Source organism: Hyalella azteca, unplaced genomic scaffold (genome assembly GCF_000764305.2).
Source record: "Hyalella azteca isolate HAZT.00-mixed unplaced genomic scaffold, Hazt_2.0.2 contig2932, whole genome shotgun sequence".
NCBI lineage: Eukaryota > Metazoa > Arthropoda > Malacostraca > Amphipoda > Hyalellidae > Hyalella > Hyalella azteca.
Genome location: NW_025933189.1, coordinates 146,850 through 164,880, shown reverse-complemented (window position 1 = coordinate 164,880; position 18,031 = coordinate 146,850). Strand labels below are relative to the sequence as shown.

Sequence of the window (18,031 nt, the reverse complement as noted above, 5' to 3'; positions counted from 1 at the left end):
ATGTGATTTATTATTTGTCCCTGATGTGTGTTCCTGAAACTTCATGACTACGAAGCAGTGATTGAATATAACTGATCCTATGAATTTCTTGTCTTGCGGATCGGACAGATAAAAAAAACTAGTCTTAGATAGCAGGTGCAGAATTCGGCAGGTCATTACCTTTCGTGTCGATGAATTATTTCAGCTTCGAAAACTCTTGAAGATTAGCGGAGATTGAAGAACTCTTGAAGATTAGCGGTTATGCAAACAACTGTGCTTGCCGAGATCTACTGGGATTTCATAAGCTTAAAGAACATCCATGTTATTCGTACGTATTTTTACATCTGTCATGAAACTGTTGGAGGTAGCAGTAACTTTCTGACTAGAATTTAACTAACGTCGATGCCACTCATGGTTGAAACTACCTCTACTAGTTCAACCATGTATGATGTATGCCACTTATGTCGACACAGCAAATATGCTACCGGCCTTCAATACAAACGATCCATTGAATGAACAAAACTGCTTTAATAATTTCTAGGAAGGAATAATTTGTAGTTATTATGTGGTAAACAAAACCTACAAATCGCAATTCTGAGTAATTATTAGATTTCTCTTGATGAGAGGCAAGTTGGGTGCAGTATATCTGCTGCTGGTGACTCGTGTGACATTGACGGTTGTTATTTCTTGCTCCTGTTAATTTTTGTTTCAGTAATAGGGCAAAGAGAACTCTGGTTGAACGGCAGTCATTCGCAACGAACCGCTGTTCTGAAACTATCATCAACTTCGGCTTCCGTAACTTCAGAGGCTTCGTTGCAGATGTTTTGTCGACGCCTTAAGACGGAACTATTTCGTAGAGCTTATGAATCTAGTGCTTAGTCATTTATCCGTTCCCATCCTTTCCTGTGTCTATTTATTTTTCGCTTGCTATTAATCTTCTGTGGGACGTGCCCTCAAAGTTTGTTTGAACCAGTCCACTCGATAAATGCATCGTAGAATAATAATAATCATAGTTAATGCTACGCATTCAAGCGGTATTGAGCCGATCGAATGATGGTTATTTACATCAATCTATTATGTATATGGAGAGCTAAAGATTATATAGTAGGCATTGAAGAAGGTACAGATACTCGCCCCTCTTTCAATTAACGAGAATAAATAATGTCAAATTAAGGTCGGAGTTTAAGAGAAGATAACGAATTCAAGGTTTATTGTGTGACGAAGTTCGATGGGACCAACCATCATCTGTGGTGGTGGTAAAATTATAAGTACGGTTTTCGCTCGTTTTCAAAGTGCAAACTTGTAATTTTAGATAGCACGTTTCGTTTAGATAGCACACCATGTTTTTTAAAGTTTATTTATTTCTTTAATATGTAACAGTTGCAAGAGAATTATTATTACTTGAGAATTCATTATAGAGAAATTGTTTAATGAGCGTAAATATAATAACATAATGGTAATCACGGGCGAAGTTTAAAGAATTTTTGATGTAATCAAGGTGAAAGTAGTTGGAGAAATTGGTTGTTGCGAGATTGGAAAGTTAACAATATATTTAGGACTTTTAAAAGAAGTAATGGCGAAGTATGTGAATGGAAGTCAGCACTGAATAAAACATAATAAGCCCTTTTTCATTTGAGATCCTTTGCCTCGAACTTAATTTGTGTTTAATGGTATAACCCTCATGGAGAGCTATATTTTATTTTGATATCGAATCAATTATGCAATTTGACCTGAAATTTCTATTGGACCAAAATTTTTTTCATTTGTTTTTTCTTTCTTTGGCCTCGGGAGGCTCTGACATTTCTCGGCATTCAAAGAATCGGCACTTCTCCGAATTATCCCCCGCGAACTCGTCAGCGAACGCAAACGAAAAACGCAACTTTTGTGCAACTAAATAGCTCATGGTAAGTCTCTCAATTCCGAATAGATCAGAACCTAACTAATTATTAGCAATGCGCCGCGGGAGAATAATTAGATTTTTACGTCATTTTGTTCTCGATTAAAATAAAAATAAACAACTTTTGCGCAACAGGACATCTTATAAGCTCCTCAATTCGAATACTTCTGCATAAATTTAAAATATAAATATCTAATGGCGAGATCCCGCTGTAGGAATTTGTACAGATTTTTACGTTGCGTGGGTTCCGATTAAAACGAAAAAAAATATGTGTTAGGTTACGTCATGTTTATTAAGATAGGTTAGGTTAAGATAGGTTAGGTTAAGATAGGTTAGGTTTAGATAGGTTAGTTTAAGATAGGTTAGGTTAAGAAAGGTTAAGATTGGTTAGGCTAAGATATGTTAGGTTAAGATAGGTTTTGTTAAGATAGGTTGGGTTAAGATAGGTTGGGTTAATATAGGTTTAGTTAATATAGGTTAGGTTAAAATAGGTTAGGTTAAGATAGGTTAGGATTGGTTAAGTGGCAATTTTTTATATTGCATCTTATGCTGATCTATCCTAGCTTAACCTATCCTAGCGTAACCTCTGATTACATAACATAACGTATTTTTTAAAGTTTTGTTTTATTGAAAAAAGCAGCAACGTGAAAACTTGTGCCGATTGTCTTGCTATCAACTAGTCATGTTATGAATTTTATGGAGATCCATTGATAGTATTGATTGATTAATGAACTCCTCACTCGCGTATAAGTTGCAGTTTTTCGTTTTATTTAATCGAGACAAAATATTTGTCAATCGAATAACCTTCAATGATTTACGGCCGTTGTTCTTACTCATTGTATCGTTCGCGATGACTCAGTTGAATACAATGCTTGTTAGCAATTCTTGAATGACATGGTATTTGTTGGTGCATGCATAATATCTTCTGATCTTCTGCAAATCATAAATTATTCTCTTGAACAATTATTGAGCACAAATAGACTCACCTTCATTTTACTTCCGATTACCATTAAACGTTTTCTGCATGAGTGTATCAGAAAATTCAAATAACTTCATTCGATGGCTAACTGCAGCAGTATTTGAGAGTCAGGATTTTCGTAATGTTCGTTTCTGGTTTAGTTTCGAAATTATTTTTCTTAAACAATTGCCATAATATGAATATGAAGACCTTAATAAAATATATACCAGTTTAAACCCAAAGGTTCAGGTCATGGACTTCAGAAGCACAGGTCCATTAATTCCAACTTTATTATTTACTTTCCATTCATTCCGCTGAAATTCCCTCATTAATTCCATACTTGATAATAATGCACTATCATTATAATAATGCACTATTATTTGAATTCATAATTAATTTTTGTAAGTATTAAAATCACTTGTTTGCTTGAATCGCAAGTTAACCAGGAATTTAAAAGCAAAGAAAATACCACAAAAATTCACCATATCTTTATAAGAGAAAACGTTTCGGAGTCCAGCTCCATCGTCAGTTCAAACCACAAAATTCTGTTCAGAAAAAGTTCAGTCCTAGAAACACAAATAAATCAATTTAACTGACGATGGAGCTGGACTCCGAAACGTTTTCTCTTATAAAGATATGGTGAATTTTTGTGGTATTTTCTTTGCTTTTAAATTCCTGGTTAATTTTTGTAAGTCTCATTTTTTTGACGTAAATTGAATAAAATTTAAATATTAAAAATTAATTACAGAAATCAATAAATCATCAATATTATATATTAAATTTCGTGAAGAGTAGGTGAATATATTTATAAATTTGGGAAAATTTCTCAGCGCACTATGAGCAGAAATTGCACAGCGAATGACATATGAAAGTAATTTATTGTTTTAAATATTTTTTCCAATGAGATGATGATCATGAATTATTGACAAACTTGCATTTCAACATAAACATTTATCAGTTCACTTTCCAATGTGCAAGATTGATTCAATAACATCCAGAAGTGTACGGGAGTCCAAATGGACAACAGACGGCAAGATACGTACATTTGGGGGCGCTTATGTGTTCACATATATATTAATGAAGCTGCTATGTAGCCGACAAATGCACATAAAAAATGTGTTGTGCAGAAATTTTACTTGATCGACACGGCATTAATGTTTTGAGCAAACGCCGAGAAATGTTCGCTACGTTCCATGCTGCTATATAGCTTATTGCGGTGTTAATTAATACGAGTATGTTGCTCATGAAGCGTCGCGTAACATTTGTCGCGTTACTGCTACCTGCGCGGTGCAGTGCTATAACCTGTTGCTCTTGAAGCGTTGAGAAGCGTTGCTGCTACCTGCGCGGTGCAGTGCTATAACCTGTTGCTCGTGAAGCGTCGAGAAGCGTTGCTGCTACCTGCGCGGTGCAGCGCTATAACCTGTTGCTCTTAAAGAGGATGGATGCGAGTGTCGAGTGTGGCTCCTCATGGCGGAGACCTACATGCAGGTCTCACTTACTCATCAGTGAATTACTTGATTTCGATTTCTGGAGACTTTGCTGACTGTCTTAAATTTCAAGAAATTATCCTTCAATTCAATTATATATCAGTGGCGCTATTAGATGACCTGAAATGAAGAGGCAATAATTATTTATCCCTAGATTTTTCTTGCCAATATACAGGAAACCTAAGCCGTCGATCGTACAATCATTGAATTTCGATTTCTTCATTCAATATATTCACCAAACACGTTTGAACCTCCAATTTAAGTGATAGAATTACTTCACAGTTTTTTTTGTGGGAATGGGAAGTAATTTTCCTGACGTCAGAGATCTTAGTTGGAATGAAATCACAATGTACTTGTTTATCAGTCAATGCTCTGCATTTAGTTACTTGCTCTTTTGTATTTTAGTTCGATGAGATTTTTGGTGCCAATACTAAGTTTAAATTTTAATAAATTGCACACAATATCTCCCGTAGCACAAAATGTACCGTACTAAATAACAGCCTTGCACATCCTTACTATATTCTAGAATTGAAAATTTACATTCGTACATTGAGTAGGTTTTCGATAAAGGACAAGAAGAGATGGGTGGACATCAATCGAAACTAAGAACCAAACGGCACTGAGAACAGAGACTCGTCCAATTAACAGAAAGCATGCAATTTAATTTATGCCGGCAGCCTACAGAGCGGAGGAAGGACGCCAAATATTTTTATCTATTAAGGTGCAGCGAAATTCCTATTCTGTCGATGCTGTAAATATATGAACTACACGATCCGTAAACTATACAACTAAACATCACAATACCTGATACACTTATTTTCAAATTGCTGTACATTCAGAGACATAAAAATAGATCAGCACTCACTGCTGTGAGTGACAGAGAGCGCATTTTCTCTGTCATGTGAAGTCACGGACGGACGGACATGACGACCACAATAGCGCCTTTTTTTCCATGAATGAGAAAATGAGTTATAAATGCATTTTTGTAAGCTTTGCAGTATTTCAGCTATCTATTTGAACTCTAAAATATTCGATCATTTTTGTGTAAGACAGACATTGAGTTAGTTGGACAGTTATTTTGGCACTATGTTATTGAATGATTTTCATAAATAGAGAAAGAAGGAGTTCGTTAATTCGCTGCTCGAAAGCTGAATAATTTTCCTTGAAATATTCGTCCAAAATATTAAATAAAATCAAGTCGCCTAATCAATAGATTGTTATTTAGTAGTTATTTTTCTGAACATATCCTGATTATATTTATTATTTTTGTCGTTTTTTATACTCGCAAGTAGTAGGATTCATTTATTTTTATTTGCGAAAATCGGCAGCCTTGGTTCTGATTATCAAGATTTTTTGCCTTGACTGCAGGACGGATGACAAAGATTGTGGTTGCCATTCACAGGATTTTTTTTCGAAGGAAACCAAGGTTTTTGAAACGCTTACTATATCGTAAGTATTTTTGAGAATCTGGCTACTGGACCGGCAAATCGAAAGAGTCCCTTGACTGCCACATCGTCTGTCCCGGGGCCAATTTAGCCCCACGGAAATGTTTTGGACGCGCTTGTCTGTCGCAGTTTTTCCTGCCCAGACGCTGGCTAAGGAACGTAATTGTATTACCTATGGACTCTATTTTCCAACATCTATGTTGCTTTTATTTTCTCAACTTCTCACTTCTAAGGCGTAACATTTTTAAATGAAGGGAACGGAAAAGATCAGCAAAGTGAGTCTTATGAATTGTTAAGTTTCCAGCTAGGAGTAGTGATCGAAACAATCTTTTATGAAGAAGTAGGTACTAGGCCACTTAACTAAGGAACGTAATTGTATTACCTATGGACTCTATTTTCCATATAATAATAAAATATAATAATAAAATGTTCTATTTTTGTATTCACAATTTGCTATGTTGTATAAACACATTTAAGGCTTCTATTAAGATACTAGAGGGGTTCACCTTAATTCCCACTTTATGCTAACATATTTTTATCTGCTAAAAGACACACATGATCAGATTTACAATAATGTATTAATGAAATATTGTTTGCCTAACATCTGGTTTAAATTTCAATAAAATGCATGGTGTAACTTAGCATGTCTAACGTAATATCTTTCATAAAAATACCAAATTAATTACTATTGCATTCTGAAATTTTTTAAATTAGTTTCTTGAAGTTTACGCCTTTATTTTTCATGCATTAACATGGTAACCAAGAGTTACCTATTAACCTATGCATAGCTTGCCACAACAATTATTGTACGTTGACACCTCTCACCATAGCACGGGTTGGCTATTAACATGATTTAGTATAATGCTAATAGCCATGAATGATATATGAGTAATGATATATACTAATGTTGTGTACCTGTAAGAACGAAGACCGTTTTTCTATACCTGCCTTGAAGTTTCCACCGTTCGTTTAGTTCAACACTTACTCTCATCCATAACTTTAATGAATTTGTTCGGTTATAATTATGATAATTAAAGCAAACATAATTTTCTCTTAACGACGAACTTATTATTCGACAGCAATAACTGGCATGCTTCATTAACTCGCCGAGCGTATCTGAAAAAAAAAAATTAATTTCCAAAATACTTAAATACTCATTTTCTCTAGACTTGAATGGTTGATTTCCTGGCCTCATAAGAAACTGCGAGTCTTTTCGTTGATTCATACATCGTACTTGACAATGCCACTAAAATACTATCGGGAGCGAGGTTTCTATTCGATAATATCAAAAGCGGAGGCTTGTACTCTGGACTATCGGGTCTCGTACCAAAACGCTGAGCTCGCGTTGTCTCATAATGTGGTATGGATTTGATTGAAAAAATGTTTCCGTTCGCCCAATCTCACGCAGAAGCATTTTCAATGAAACCTTCAGCCGCTACGCTAAAATGCATTCAGAAATATAAAACTCCTCATTAGTGTTACGTTATAGGCTTTAATTATTAAAGAACAGGTGGTATTCAAGTCTTCTGGAATGAAGGGTGTACTACGATGCATGAGGTGGCGCTCTGAGTCTGTCAACAGGTGGCAGCAGGCTCATACATCAGGCAACGTCCATGGCTTAGTCTTAATTGTTTACCTTTTTTCGATGACTGATTCGTTTATTTACCCTATTGAAGGAAATATTGCATTCCTTAAACAATGAATGAAGTTAGATAAAATATCTTGTGTATGAATAAATGAGTTGGTAGAGATAACCAAGATTCCTTCCCGTGGTGTCACAAGTTCACAGCTTAGGTCGGGCACAGTGATCATTTTAATGCCAGTGTAGTATTCGCCGTGTCTGTGTGTGGTTGTGGACGTGTGAGCTCCGTATCGGGGCACTAACCGATATCTTTGCTTGGGCTCAGTGTTATGAAATATCTATATGAAACTATCTATTGTGAACAATAATAATTCTGTTTTCTTAATATATTTAGGCTGTGTTTATTTCACTTTGTATCAATATTCTCTTGAGTGTTTGCATAGCTTTGGGAAGTTAAAAATTTCTTCACAACCACAGTAGAATTGCTTCAATTTCCCAAGATCGAAATTTTTGGTTTAATTCCGAACTTCAAATATATTTTGGAGATTGTGATTTTTTCATTACAAGAAATTTAATTCTCCCTGAGGGAACAGCCATTGACTCATAAGTCGTAACTCGAGTAGATATCGCACTTGGTACATCGTCACTAATAACCTCATAATTCTGATAAGAACTATGATTTGTCGTAGAGGATCGCTACATATTAAATACTACCTGTTTCGATCTCGCTAGCAAGTTGTGAATTATTTTTGTTTCCATGATGAATCGTTTCTTTTTAAGTCCGGGGACTTTTGTGCTATGGCCTTGTTAGCAGCATTGACAGTATAACCAATAAGCTTATACCTAAGGCTAGCGAGACGAGGAAGGGTCAATTGCATGTGTACATATTTGTAATTTTTCTTCGATTTGCTTACATTTTATTCCAAGATGAAAATTTAATTTTCTTTGAACATTAAAATGTGATTTAAATGGAACTTTCGTAGTGCATGTGAGTTAGAACTGCTCATTCTTTAAATGGAGTAGCTAGTTTCTGTAGTTTCAGAATCTTATGCTAGATCTAGTCCCGGTATTCTGGTCCATCTGTCCTGATTCCCGAGAAATTTCTGGATAGTCTGTAAGTGTACTATGTGTTGTGAAAACTTTCTAGTCAATTCATAAAACCTCCTAGCCAATTCGTCGATTTTTTATCATTTAATCTAAATAATCAGTAGATCGGTCAAAATTTATTTAAATTTAATTTGGCGGACGATATTATAAGAAAAGTCTGTTAGAGTTGAACTTGTTCGTTGTGCGCTTCTCGCGCGCTTTGGGCGGTTACAAGGCTATGGGTACCTACGCACACAGTGAAAGCAGGTTGCCAGCGTGCTGGTTACCTGCGCATTGGCTGGCGCCTGAAACCATAGAATACAGAAGCCTATACGTACAGGTTTTCACTGTGAACACTTACATTATTATCCTATGTTCATTCTTGTGGCAGGTTGGAGCAGGTTGCCCGCGCGGGCAAACCTGCTTCCACTGTGTGCGTACCCTACCTCTGTATTCTGTAAGCCCCGTCCACACGCTCAAACTTATCGTCAGTCTTGCAAGTCATGCCAGGTTTGACGACAAGACGGAGCGTGTGGACGCTCAAAGTTTGACGTCTTGCATGACGGGTGGGCGGAGTTTGAGGTTTGACAAACCTGGAAAAGACGGACGGGCGAGACCTTTGGATTCATGCAAGACTGACGATAAGTTCGAGCGCGTGGACGGGCAACCGACTAATTGGTCAAACTTTTTCTCTATCTCAGTCTATATAGATGATGAGAGCTGTGACATTGTTCCTCGCTAGCTCTAGTTTTTCACATCCCAGGATATCTGACACTGGTTTCACGATTTATTTTGGCGAGTTTATCGAGTTATATCGTAGTTTCCCATGTTTATAGTTAATTCAATCAAAAAGCTACAGTCACAAGGAAAAGAGAGCACTGGCCTATGCGACATTGAAAGTTAAGTGCAAAAAAGTTGATTATACAGAAAATAAAGACTTTGTAACGATGAAAATAAATTTTATCGAAACGAATGTGCCAGAATGAAGTCGTCAATGCTGTCTGGTGCTGGTGGGGATGCTGTCTATAATCAACTCTCACTGTGGCATTTTTAAAACCATTTTCGGGACCACCGCGTACGTTTGCATCGTTTTAACCTAATTTTGGTGGCGCAAACTGCGTTCACTGCTGCGAGTTGTCACGAACGCACTAAAAACTGAAGGAAAGTTTGAGCGTGTGGACGCTCTTCAGTCTTCCGTCAAAATCGGTCAAACCTGGCATGACATGCAAGACTGACGATAAGTTTGAGCGTGTGGATGGGGCTTTACATTACCACTCTTTCGTTTATTTTCATGACAAAATTAATTCATAAACTCGTAAAGCTCCCAGTCTTTCCTGTCATCTTGCTTCTCCCTGGTCTGCTTTGTCGTCGGCAAAATGAGCTTGCTGCGGCGCTGCGCTTGAAGAGCGCGACTGAGGCAGCAACTAAGTTCACTGACAACACTAAAAACTTCTGTCAGAGTTGTCATCTGTAAAACTAGACGCACTTGGACCAAGGAAATCCTCGCTTCGCAGATTGTCTTCCATCCATGTCTTCCTTCTGTCAAAGTGAAGGAGATAACTACACTCAGATTGATATAATTTATAATGCTCGGTTGTGGGTATATGCTTGAAGCTTGAAACTATGCCTACAAGGTATTGGAACGTATCTCCACCTATCGTATCGGGGTATCGCCGAGATCGGACATCTACGACTTTTCTAGACAAGAGGTTAGGAGAAGATCGGCTGACTGATGTCAACTGTAATCTAATATTCTTCATAATTTAACTACCAAAAAAATAGAACATTTCCTATCAGGAGCACCGCCCGCATAACCTGCTACCCGATGAACCTGCGACGCTTGGGTAACTTCTTAGAATTATATTATTTTGTTCCATAGGTATCAACAAGAATACTTAAATACTCGCTAGTGAATATGTCTAGATGACATGGTTTGTGTAACTTAAATGCTGCTCGTCGGGCATTAATGCGACAAATTCGGAACGAACAAGAGTTTGGTGCTACGTAATCGTTTCGTCATCAGGATAACTATAAATGCCGGAGCTTTCAGATGGGATTTTGCTTGCAATTTTCTAATTATAATTAAATAGTGAGTTCTGGTAGTTTAGTAATTGTTGTTTATGCGCAGTTATTAATAATAAAAAACAATCTTATCTATTTTTGTAAAAATTTGTATGTTGGTGTGTGTTTGAAGCCTACTGCAGCAAATATGTAAGGTTAATTCGGCATAATTGCTAACTATTCCGTCTTATTCATACGATATCATACTTCACCCTCCTGTAAGGTTGTTAATTATACTGTAGAAGTCACCGATTGAAAACTCTGGTCAAGAGAGAACGACCGGGGCTTAGACCAGTCGTTACCAAACAGTCCTCCTGTGAACAACCTATTTCTAGGGATGGTTGACGGTAACAATTACACCTTCAATTACTTTGATTTCTAGTCAACTTACCTTGCTTTTATTGGCAAGATTTTTCATTCAATCAAATTAAGTTTTACAATAAAATGTGCTGCACATATTTGAAATTCAGTGGCTATTGAGTCTGTCTTATTGCAATTCCATTATTACCATTATTACAGTGATTACATTATTAGTGTCAGTCAGTTCCTAAGTAATACTATTTTTAATGTGTATAGTTGCGGATCTGGGGCTGGACTCGAGGTGGCACTAAGAAATCTTGCCTCTACAAGCGTATTTGAAGCTTTTCGTACTCACGTGCTCACCACGCGGACCGACTTCTCGCTCTATAGACCAAAGAAGTGCTGCTTCTTGTGAAGCAGGAATCGCAGGAATGAATACCTTTATGTGTCAAGGAATCGCAGATCATCATTGTTTCGTGTACTGTGTACACGAAACACAGTACACGTGTCATAAATTACGGTAGACTTTGCATCTTCTTCTGATTTGAGTAAATTGTTGGTGTTCATTAACGGTTGAAGTGTCCCCGTGAGTGAAACATACCCAATGAAGCACAGCCTTCATAAGTTCATAACACACTTTCATAACAAGAACCGTAGCCGAATGATTTATATATGCGTTTACCAAACATTCGCGCTGCATTCAGTGCATGTACGGCTTATTCAATAACCACAATTAGTTCCGCCTGAAGGCAGATATTAATATATGCCTTTCAGTTTAAATTCATCAAAGCTTAGTGTAGAGCTCTTTGGGTTTACCTTGTGAACACCGGAGCCTACGAAATTTAATTATATTTATTAGTTGTGAGAGTATTTAGCTTTTACTAAACACATGTTTTGTGTAGGCAGTAACGCAACTTGCAGTAGTTTGAGCAGCGAACGCTCCTATTCTTTGGATGTTGAGAACACACGTCGTTTTTAGCTTTGATTTAAACTTCAGGGTTCAATGGACAGAAATCACAACCCTCGTTTCGATTTGGCCGTAGCCGTGTTTTCATTCTGAAAATGATCAAGATTTTTTCGAATACATCCTTGTAACCTGTTAATTGATTCGAGTAAATTCTTTCACTTCTAATAACCCTGGAAAGAGACATTTTTATAACGAAAATTCTATTTGTCACCAAGTGCGCTTGCGGTTAAATAATGAATGACGACAGTGATAAATACGATGCATGGTTAAGGATTTGCTATAACCTCATTTATTCTTTTATATGGAGTAGTTATGTACCAAGACAAGCTTTTGGATAACCGAATATTTTCTGCTTACTGGCATTTGGTTATTCCGGTGCTTGCAGCTCCGTATATAGGAGGCTGTAGTTCGCGCTCTACAAAAGGCAAATAAATCCCTACGACTTTTTGCCGTCATCATGTGTAGAAGAATTTCCTTAGCGTTAAATTTTTCTAATTCTCTTCAATGTTTTCGTGGCCACGCCACAAACGCCTATGGTCATTTTGATTTATTTATGTAGACATTTATACATTGAGAGTACAGCCTTCTTTTTATTCGTGTTTCGCAGTGAATCGTTCAAGCGCGTTTATTGATACATGGTGGTTTTCACTTCAGTCACAGGCTCATAGCTTCTTTGTATAATTACGATGACAACATTATGACTACCGTATCTTTAATTAAAATCTGGAGATACTGGATTCACATTACGATTTGTCGCCCACAGGTACGTATCGCCTTCAATAAACTGAATCTTAATTTGATTGTCAGCGTGGAACAATTCTATAACCTGACGCATCCTTCTTCTTATAGCAGATAATCATGAAATATTTACCTATTTCATTTGAGGTGCCCAAATTTGTAATTCGCGTTTAGTTTTAGTTGTGATTATTTATACAATGAAATTAGAAAAGATACAAAGATTTTTTGGAAAGGTAAACATTTTACTAACTGTCAGGTAAAAAACGAAACATTTTCAAATAATTCTACATGTTTTCAAATATTCAAATTTCAGCAAGTAAAAGCAGATACTTCTCGTATAACCTAACAAACCCGTCCGTTTTAAATCACGGCTAGATTGAAGGCAGTCACTATTGTTGAATGTCTTCCTTTTATCATTAACGTAACATCTCATTTGATCGAAAGAATAGTAATTATATTACCGCTCGTAATTATTGGAGAGTTTTGAATTTAAGATTGCAGAGTTTTTGCGATTAAAGTTCAATTTGAAATAAAGGGGGAACAGGCGCTATATATGTATGTGCAAACTTTCAAGTCCACTGCATTATATAATTTGGGATACTGAAGAAAAACTCTACTCTGCTCGTTGGGTGTTTACGGTCTTGGCCGTAGATGCAGTGAACATCCGTTGCATTTAATCACTAGAATGCCACCATTAAATTGGGCAATGGTGTACTTATCAAAAGCGTCCATATGCATACCAAATGCAAAATGAAGACAATCATTATTACAGAGAAATTTATTTTCAAATTTCAGTTGTTACTCTCTCGCAAATTTACACAAAACAACAAATAATTTTGATCAACTGCATTTGTTTATTTTTTATCAATTTCGCAAAAAAGAAGTCTGAGCTTCCGGAATGTAATTACCGACAGATCTTTCGTCTTGGGCGAATTCGCTAGTGACTTGGTCACAGATGTCCATAGAACGGCCAAAGGTCATTCGCCGAAGGGTTGGCTTAAATTGGAGAATGTTAGGGACTGTCTTCGCGCCATTTTCACTGCCCCTCAGTGTCGCGCCAGAAGTTCTTGTCCATTAACAAGTCTGGCAATTGCACCATCGCAGTGCCCTGCAAAAATTGTGTGTGTCCTGCCTTATACAGACAAGCAACCCTTCTAAAAAAAACGTGGCTTCCATATTGAACCTACTCGTTTCTGATATAAATAATATCTTGATTGGTTTCCCCGTGTAGCGTTAAATTTAATTTTTCTTAGTAATTCTCGAACAATTTGAACGAAACAGCCTAAAGTCTGCTTCTATGTAAGATTTAAAATCTGAAATTTTCACAGATCTAAATCTCCATGAAAAATCCATGGTTAAAAGATCTGAAATTTTCAAAGAAAGTTTGTTGTTATTTCTAGTTGAAAGTCAATGGCAATATTGTTATATTGAAAGTCACTGGCAGTATATTGAAAGTCACTGATAATTTTGTTGACCCAGCAGGCAATGTCAGGTTGAATCAACGTTGAAACAGCAAAACTCACGACGTTGAATACTAGTTTAGAATGAAAATTGCAGCAACATGATTTTTTCAGCGTCGTAAAATTATATTTCGAAGTTAATTCAACGTTGAAAAAGCGTAATATTCTGATTTGAAATTCGTATATATATATATATATATATATTCATTCGCAATCTTCCCGTCAGATGCCAACGCGATTTTAACGCTGAAACAACGTCGAAATGAAAGACGTTGAAAAAATGACGTTACTTAAATTTTCATTCTAAACTAATATTCAACGTTATTTCAATGTCGTGAGTTTTGATGCTGCAACATTGATTCAACCTGACATTGCCTGCTGGGGATGATTGTCCAAACCAATCTTATAAATCTGGTTTTGAAGCATGGTTGAAGGCTTGGCAACGAAAGTTACGCAGTTACTGGAAAATCTATTGAAATATTATATTATCAATTATCTGAATGACTGTCATACTTTTGCCTTTTCTCACATTTTTTCTCCAAATTTTATCAACATCTTCAGTATCGTCCTCCTCCTTGTCTAATAAGTTCTTCTAAACGAAAAGGAAAATTATACCTTTCATTAAATTTCTTAGCCATTTTTCAGTCCTTGCATAAAATGTATAGTTCATTTTGAGACGATGGTGAAGATTACCGGCGCTATTGAACGGTCGCTTCTGATTGTACTTACCCTTTAATTTCGCTCTTTCTTGATGAATTATAAAACAAATTAAGGGTGCTTGATCAATGGCCAATGGTCGGCCAATGATAATACGGATTAAATTTTCGTCATGTTTTATAAAGCTCGTAAAATATCCTTGTCATTTTCAGATTTGTGAAGTGCTGGAGTGAAAAATGCTTTGTTCTCGTTGAGTGAAAAGTTACTTGCTTCCGTTGAATGAAAAGTTACGTGTTTTATCGGCGAGTTGTGTTAGTGAGTGTTGCGTTTGCACAGTTCAATTGATACACGATACGATTTGGATAATGTAGGAGCGTGAACACCTTATTTTTGTAAATACTACTCGAGTTGCATGTAGCTCTTTCAAGACGATATCTTTCCTATTTTCTTAGAGCCACTATGGTTATCAAGAATCTACATGCTCATGTGATATCACTCTGAAATTCAACGTATAGGAGGTTGTTATATCTACCTGCAACATCTCGCATACTTTCATGTTTGCGATCTAGTGAAAAAGCCGTGCACGATTTTGTGGAAATGCCGTGCACGATCTAGTGGAAACGCAGTGGACGATCTAGCGAAAATGCCGTGCACGATATAGTGGAGACGCCGTGTAAGATCTAGCGGAAATGCCGTGCAAGATCTAGTAGAAATGCCGTGCTCGATCTAGCAAAAATGCCGTGCAAGATCTAGCGGAAATGCCGCGCACGTGAGATCTCGCGCTGAAGATCTCCGACGGACTGGACTTCAGATCTGCGGATCCAGCGCCATGGAGGACCGGTCCGCCCGACCCCGTCCAGAGGCTGTCTGGGCAACCCCAAGGGTGAGTGCCTGGTCCTACATCCCCTGCTCCTACATCTCCTGCTCCTACATCCCCTGCTCCTACATCCCCNCATTTCAACTTGTTTTTCATTTCAACTAGTTTTTCATTTCAACTAGTTTTTCATTTCAACTAGTTTTTCATTTCAACTAGTTTTTCATTCCAACTCGTTTTTCATTTCAACTAGTTTTTCATTTCAACTACTTTTTCATTTAAACTAGTTTTTCATTTCAACTAGTTTTACATTTCAACTAGTTTATAATTTAAACTAGTTTAAAATTTCAATTAGTTTTTCATTTCAACTAGTTTTTCATTTCAACTTGTTTTTCATTTAAACTACTTTTTCATTTAAACTATTTTTTCATTTCAACTAGGTAGTTTTACATTTCAACTAGTTTTACATTTCAACTAATTTATAATATAAACTAGTTTATAATTTCAATTAGTTTTTCATTTCAACTAGTTTTTCATTTCAACTAGTTTTACATTTCAACTAGTTTTACATTTCAACTAGTTCATAATTTCAACTAGTTTATAATTTCAACTAGTTTATAATTTCAACTAGTTTATAATTTCAACTAGTTTAATATTTCAACTTGTTTTGCATTTCAACTTGTTTTGCGTTTCAACTTGTTTTTCATTTCAACTTGTTTTACATTTCACCTTGTTTACATTTCAACTAGTTTATAATTTCAACTAGTTTTACATTTCAATTTATTTTTCCTTTCAACTTGTTTTTCATTTCAACTTGTTTTACATTTCAACTTGTTTTACTTATCAACTTGTTTTACATTTCAACTAGTTTTTCATTTCAACTAGTTTTTCATTTCAACTAGTTTTATATTTCAACTAGTTTTATATTTCAACTAGTTTTATATTTCAACTAGGTTTTCATTTGAATTAGTTATTTATACGAGCAACCTGGGTACAAATTCAGTCTCGTACGCTTGCTGTAATTATCGCCTTAACAGAGTTAAGCTCATTAAATGTAATATTTAGGCTGGCAGTTCGTCGCTTTGTATGAGGCAAGCTTGATATGTTCGGGCAGAATATCTTACTTCAATATTGCAGCTCTGGCTTGAATGATTCCATTCATGTGATGGAGTAAGTAGAGTCCGGGGAGAAATGAAAGGGATAGTTTTACCAGGCAAGGACTCGGAACGTTGCACTTCGTTTCGAGGCAATGGGAATTAATTTGAATTCACAGAATAACTGCATTAATATTATATTATGTTAATCATGAATCTTGAACGAATTGCAAGTCTCTCATGAGTTTGTTTAGATTTTTTAAGCCCGTAAGAATGTGCTGGATAAAAAACGTAAAGGGTCTGTAAAAAATGAACTTTTTAAAATCAAGTTTACGAGTGCAGTGAGATCGGAGTCTCTGGTATATAATTCAATGAATTATTTACATGTCTTATCGTGTTGTCGTACACCTTTCTTTAGGGCTTACAGTTTCGTTTGCAATGAATATATTTCTGTGCAATATTTCACGCTAAATCGAATCATTCTCGTATATTCGGTTTCGCTCCACAAAATAAGTGAGTCTTGTAAAAACATAAACTCCGTAGAGTGTTAAGATAACTTTTTGCATATATTTTAAATATACCGTGAATTTAAAGCAAAGTTGATAGCGAAAAAGTTCCCCACGCAGGATGAGAATAATACATTGAACAAGACCATCGCTCGTGTTCGCCTCTTAATAATATATATAAAATTTATAATATTCACGCGTGTGTTTATCCAAGGTTTTAAATACATTTCGTTCTTCCATTAGCTTTCTGTCAAAGCGTGTTCCCTTATCATAGTTGTGTTAACTAAAGAAGATTTATACAATTAATGCCCGCATTTCTGCCTGTGCATAACCAGCAAATAGAACTGGGTTAATAGAACTCTGCGTTCTTTAATACGAAGATTTCAGTAACTTAATTTCTCTGTTTATTTTACTGAACTGTTTTAGGAAATTAATTGTGTCGCAATTAATTGAATTTCATTCGTCATATTGCGTCGAGAGTGCAGGATAAAAACATGCTCAGAACTCGTTTAATTTCGAAAAATTTCATCAGAAATGCAGTATTTAAGGCGGTATTTCTGTTTTTTTTTTTTAATTCAAGTTTCCAGAATATTATATATACGTCGACGTTGGCAACATTTCACTTGTTCGTAGAAGTGTATAATAATAATAGTGCATGCTGTAATTTCAATCTCAATATGCAAATCGCTCTTTAAGCCTCCGCATCCAACGCTTTCTTCACTTCGAAAATTTGCGAAAAATGATAAGTGCTTTACGAGCTGACATGTTCACGCTGAAGGTGAGTTGACATGTTCACGCTGATGCTGAGTTGAAATGTTCACGCTGATGCTGAGTTGACATGTTCACGCTGAAGGTGAGTTGACATGTTCACGCTGATGCTGAGTTGAAATGTTCACGCTGATGCTGAGTTGAAATGTTCACGCTGATGCTGAGTTGAAATGTTCACGCTGATGCTGAGTTGAAATGTTCACGCTGATGCTGAGTTGACATGTTCACGCTG

The 18,031-nt window shown here is 36.2% G+C and overlaps 1 protein-coding gene across 1 annotated transcript in view; it reads left to right on the top strand.

The window, feature by feature from the left end:
* Positions 1–14,828: 14,828 nt before the first annotated feature.
* LOC108674424 overlaps positions 14,829–18,031 on the top strand; it is a 66,553-nt gene continuing 63,350 nt past the window's right edge. Inside the window, exon 1 of the mRNA XM_047885735.1 lies at positions 14,829–15,500. Coding sequence (XP_047741691.1) covers positions 15,447–15,500 — 54 coding nt within the window. The 5' untranslated portion in view covers positions 14,829–15,446. The remainder of the gene's footprint in view (positions 15,501–18,031) is intronic.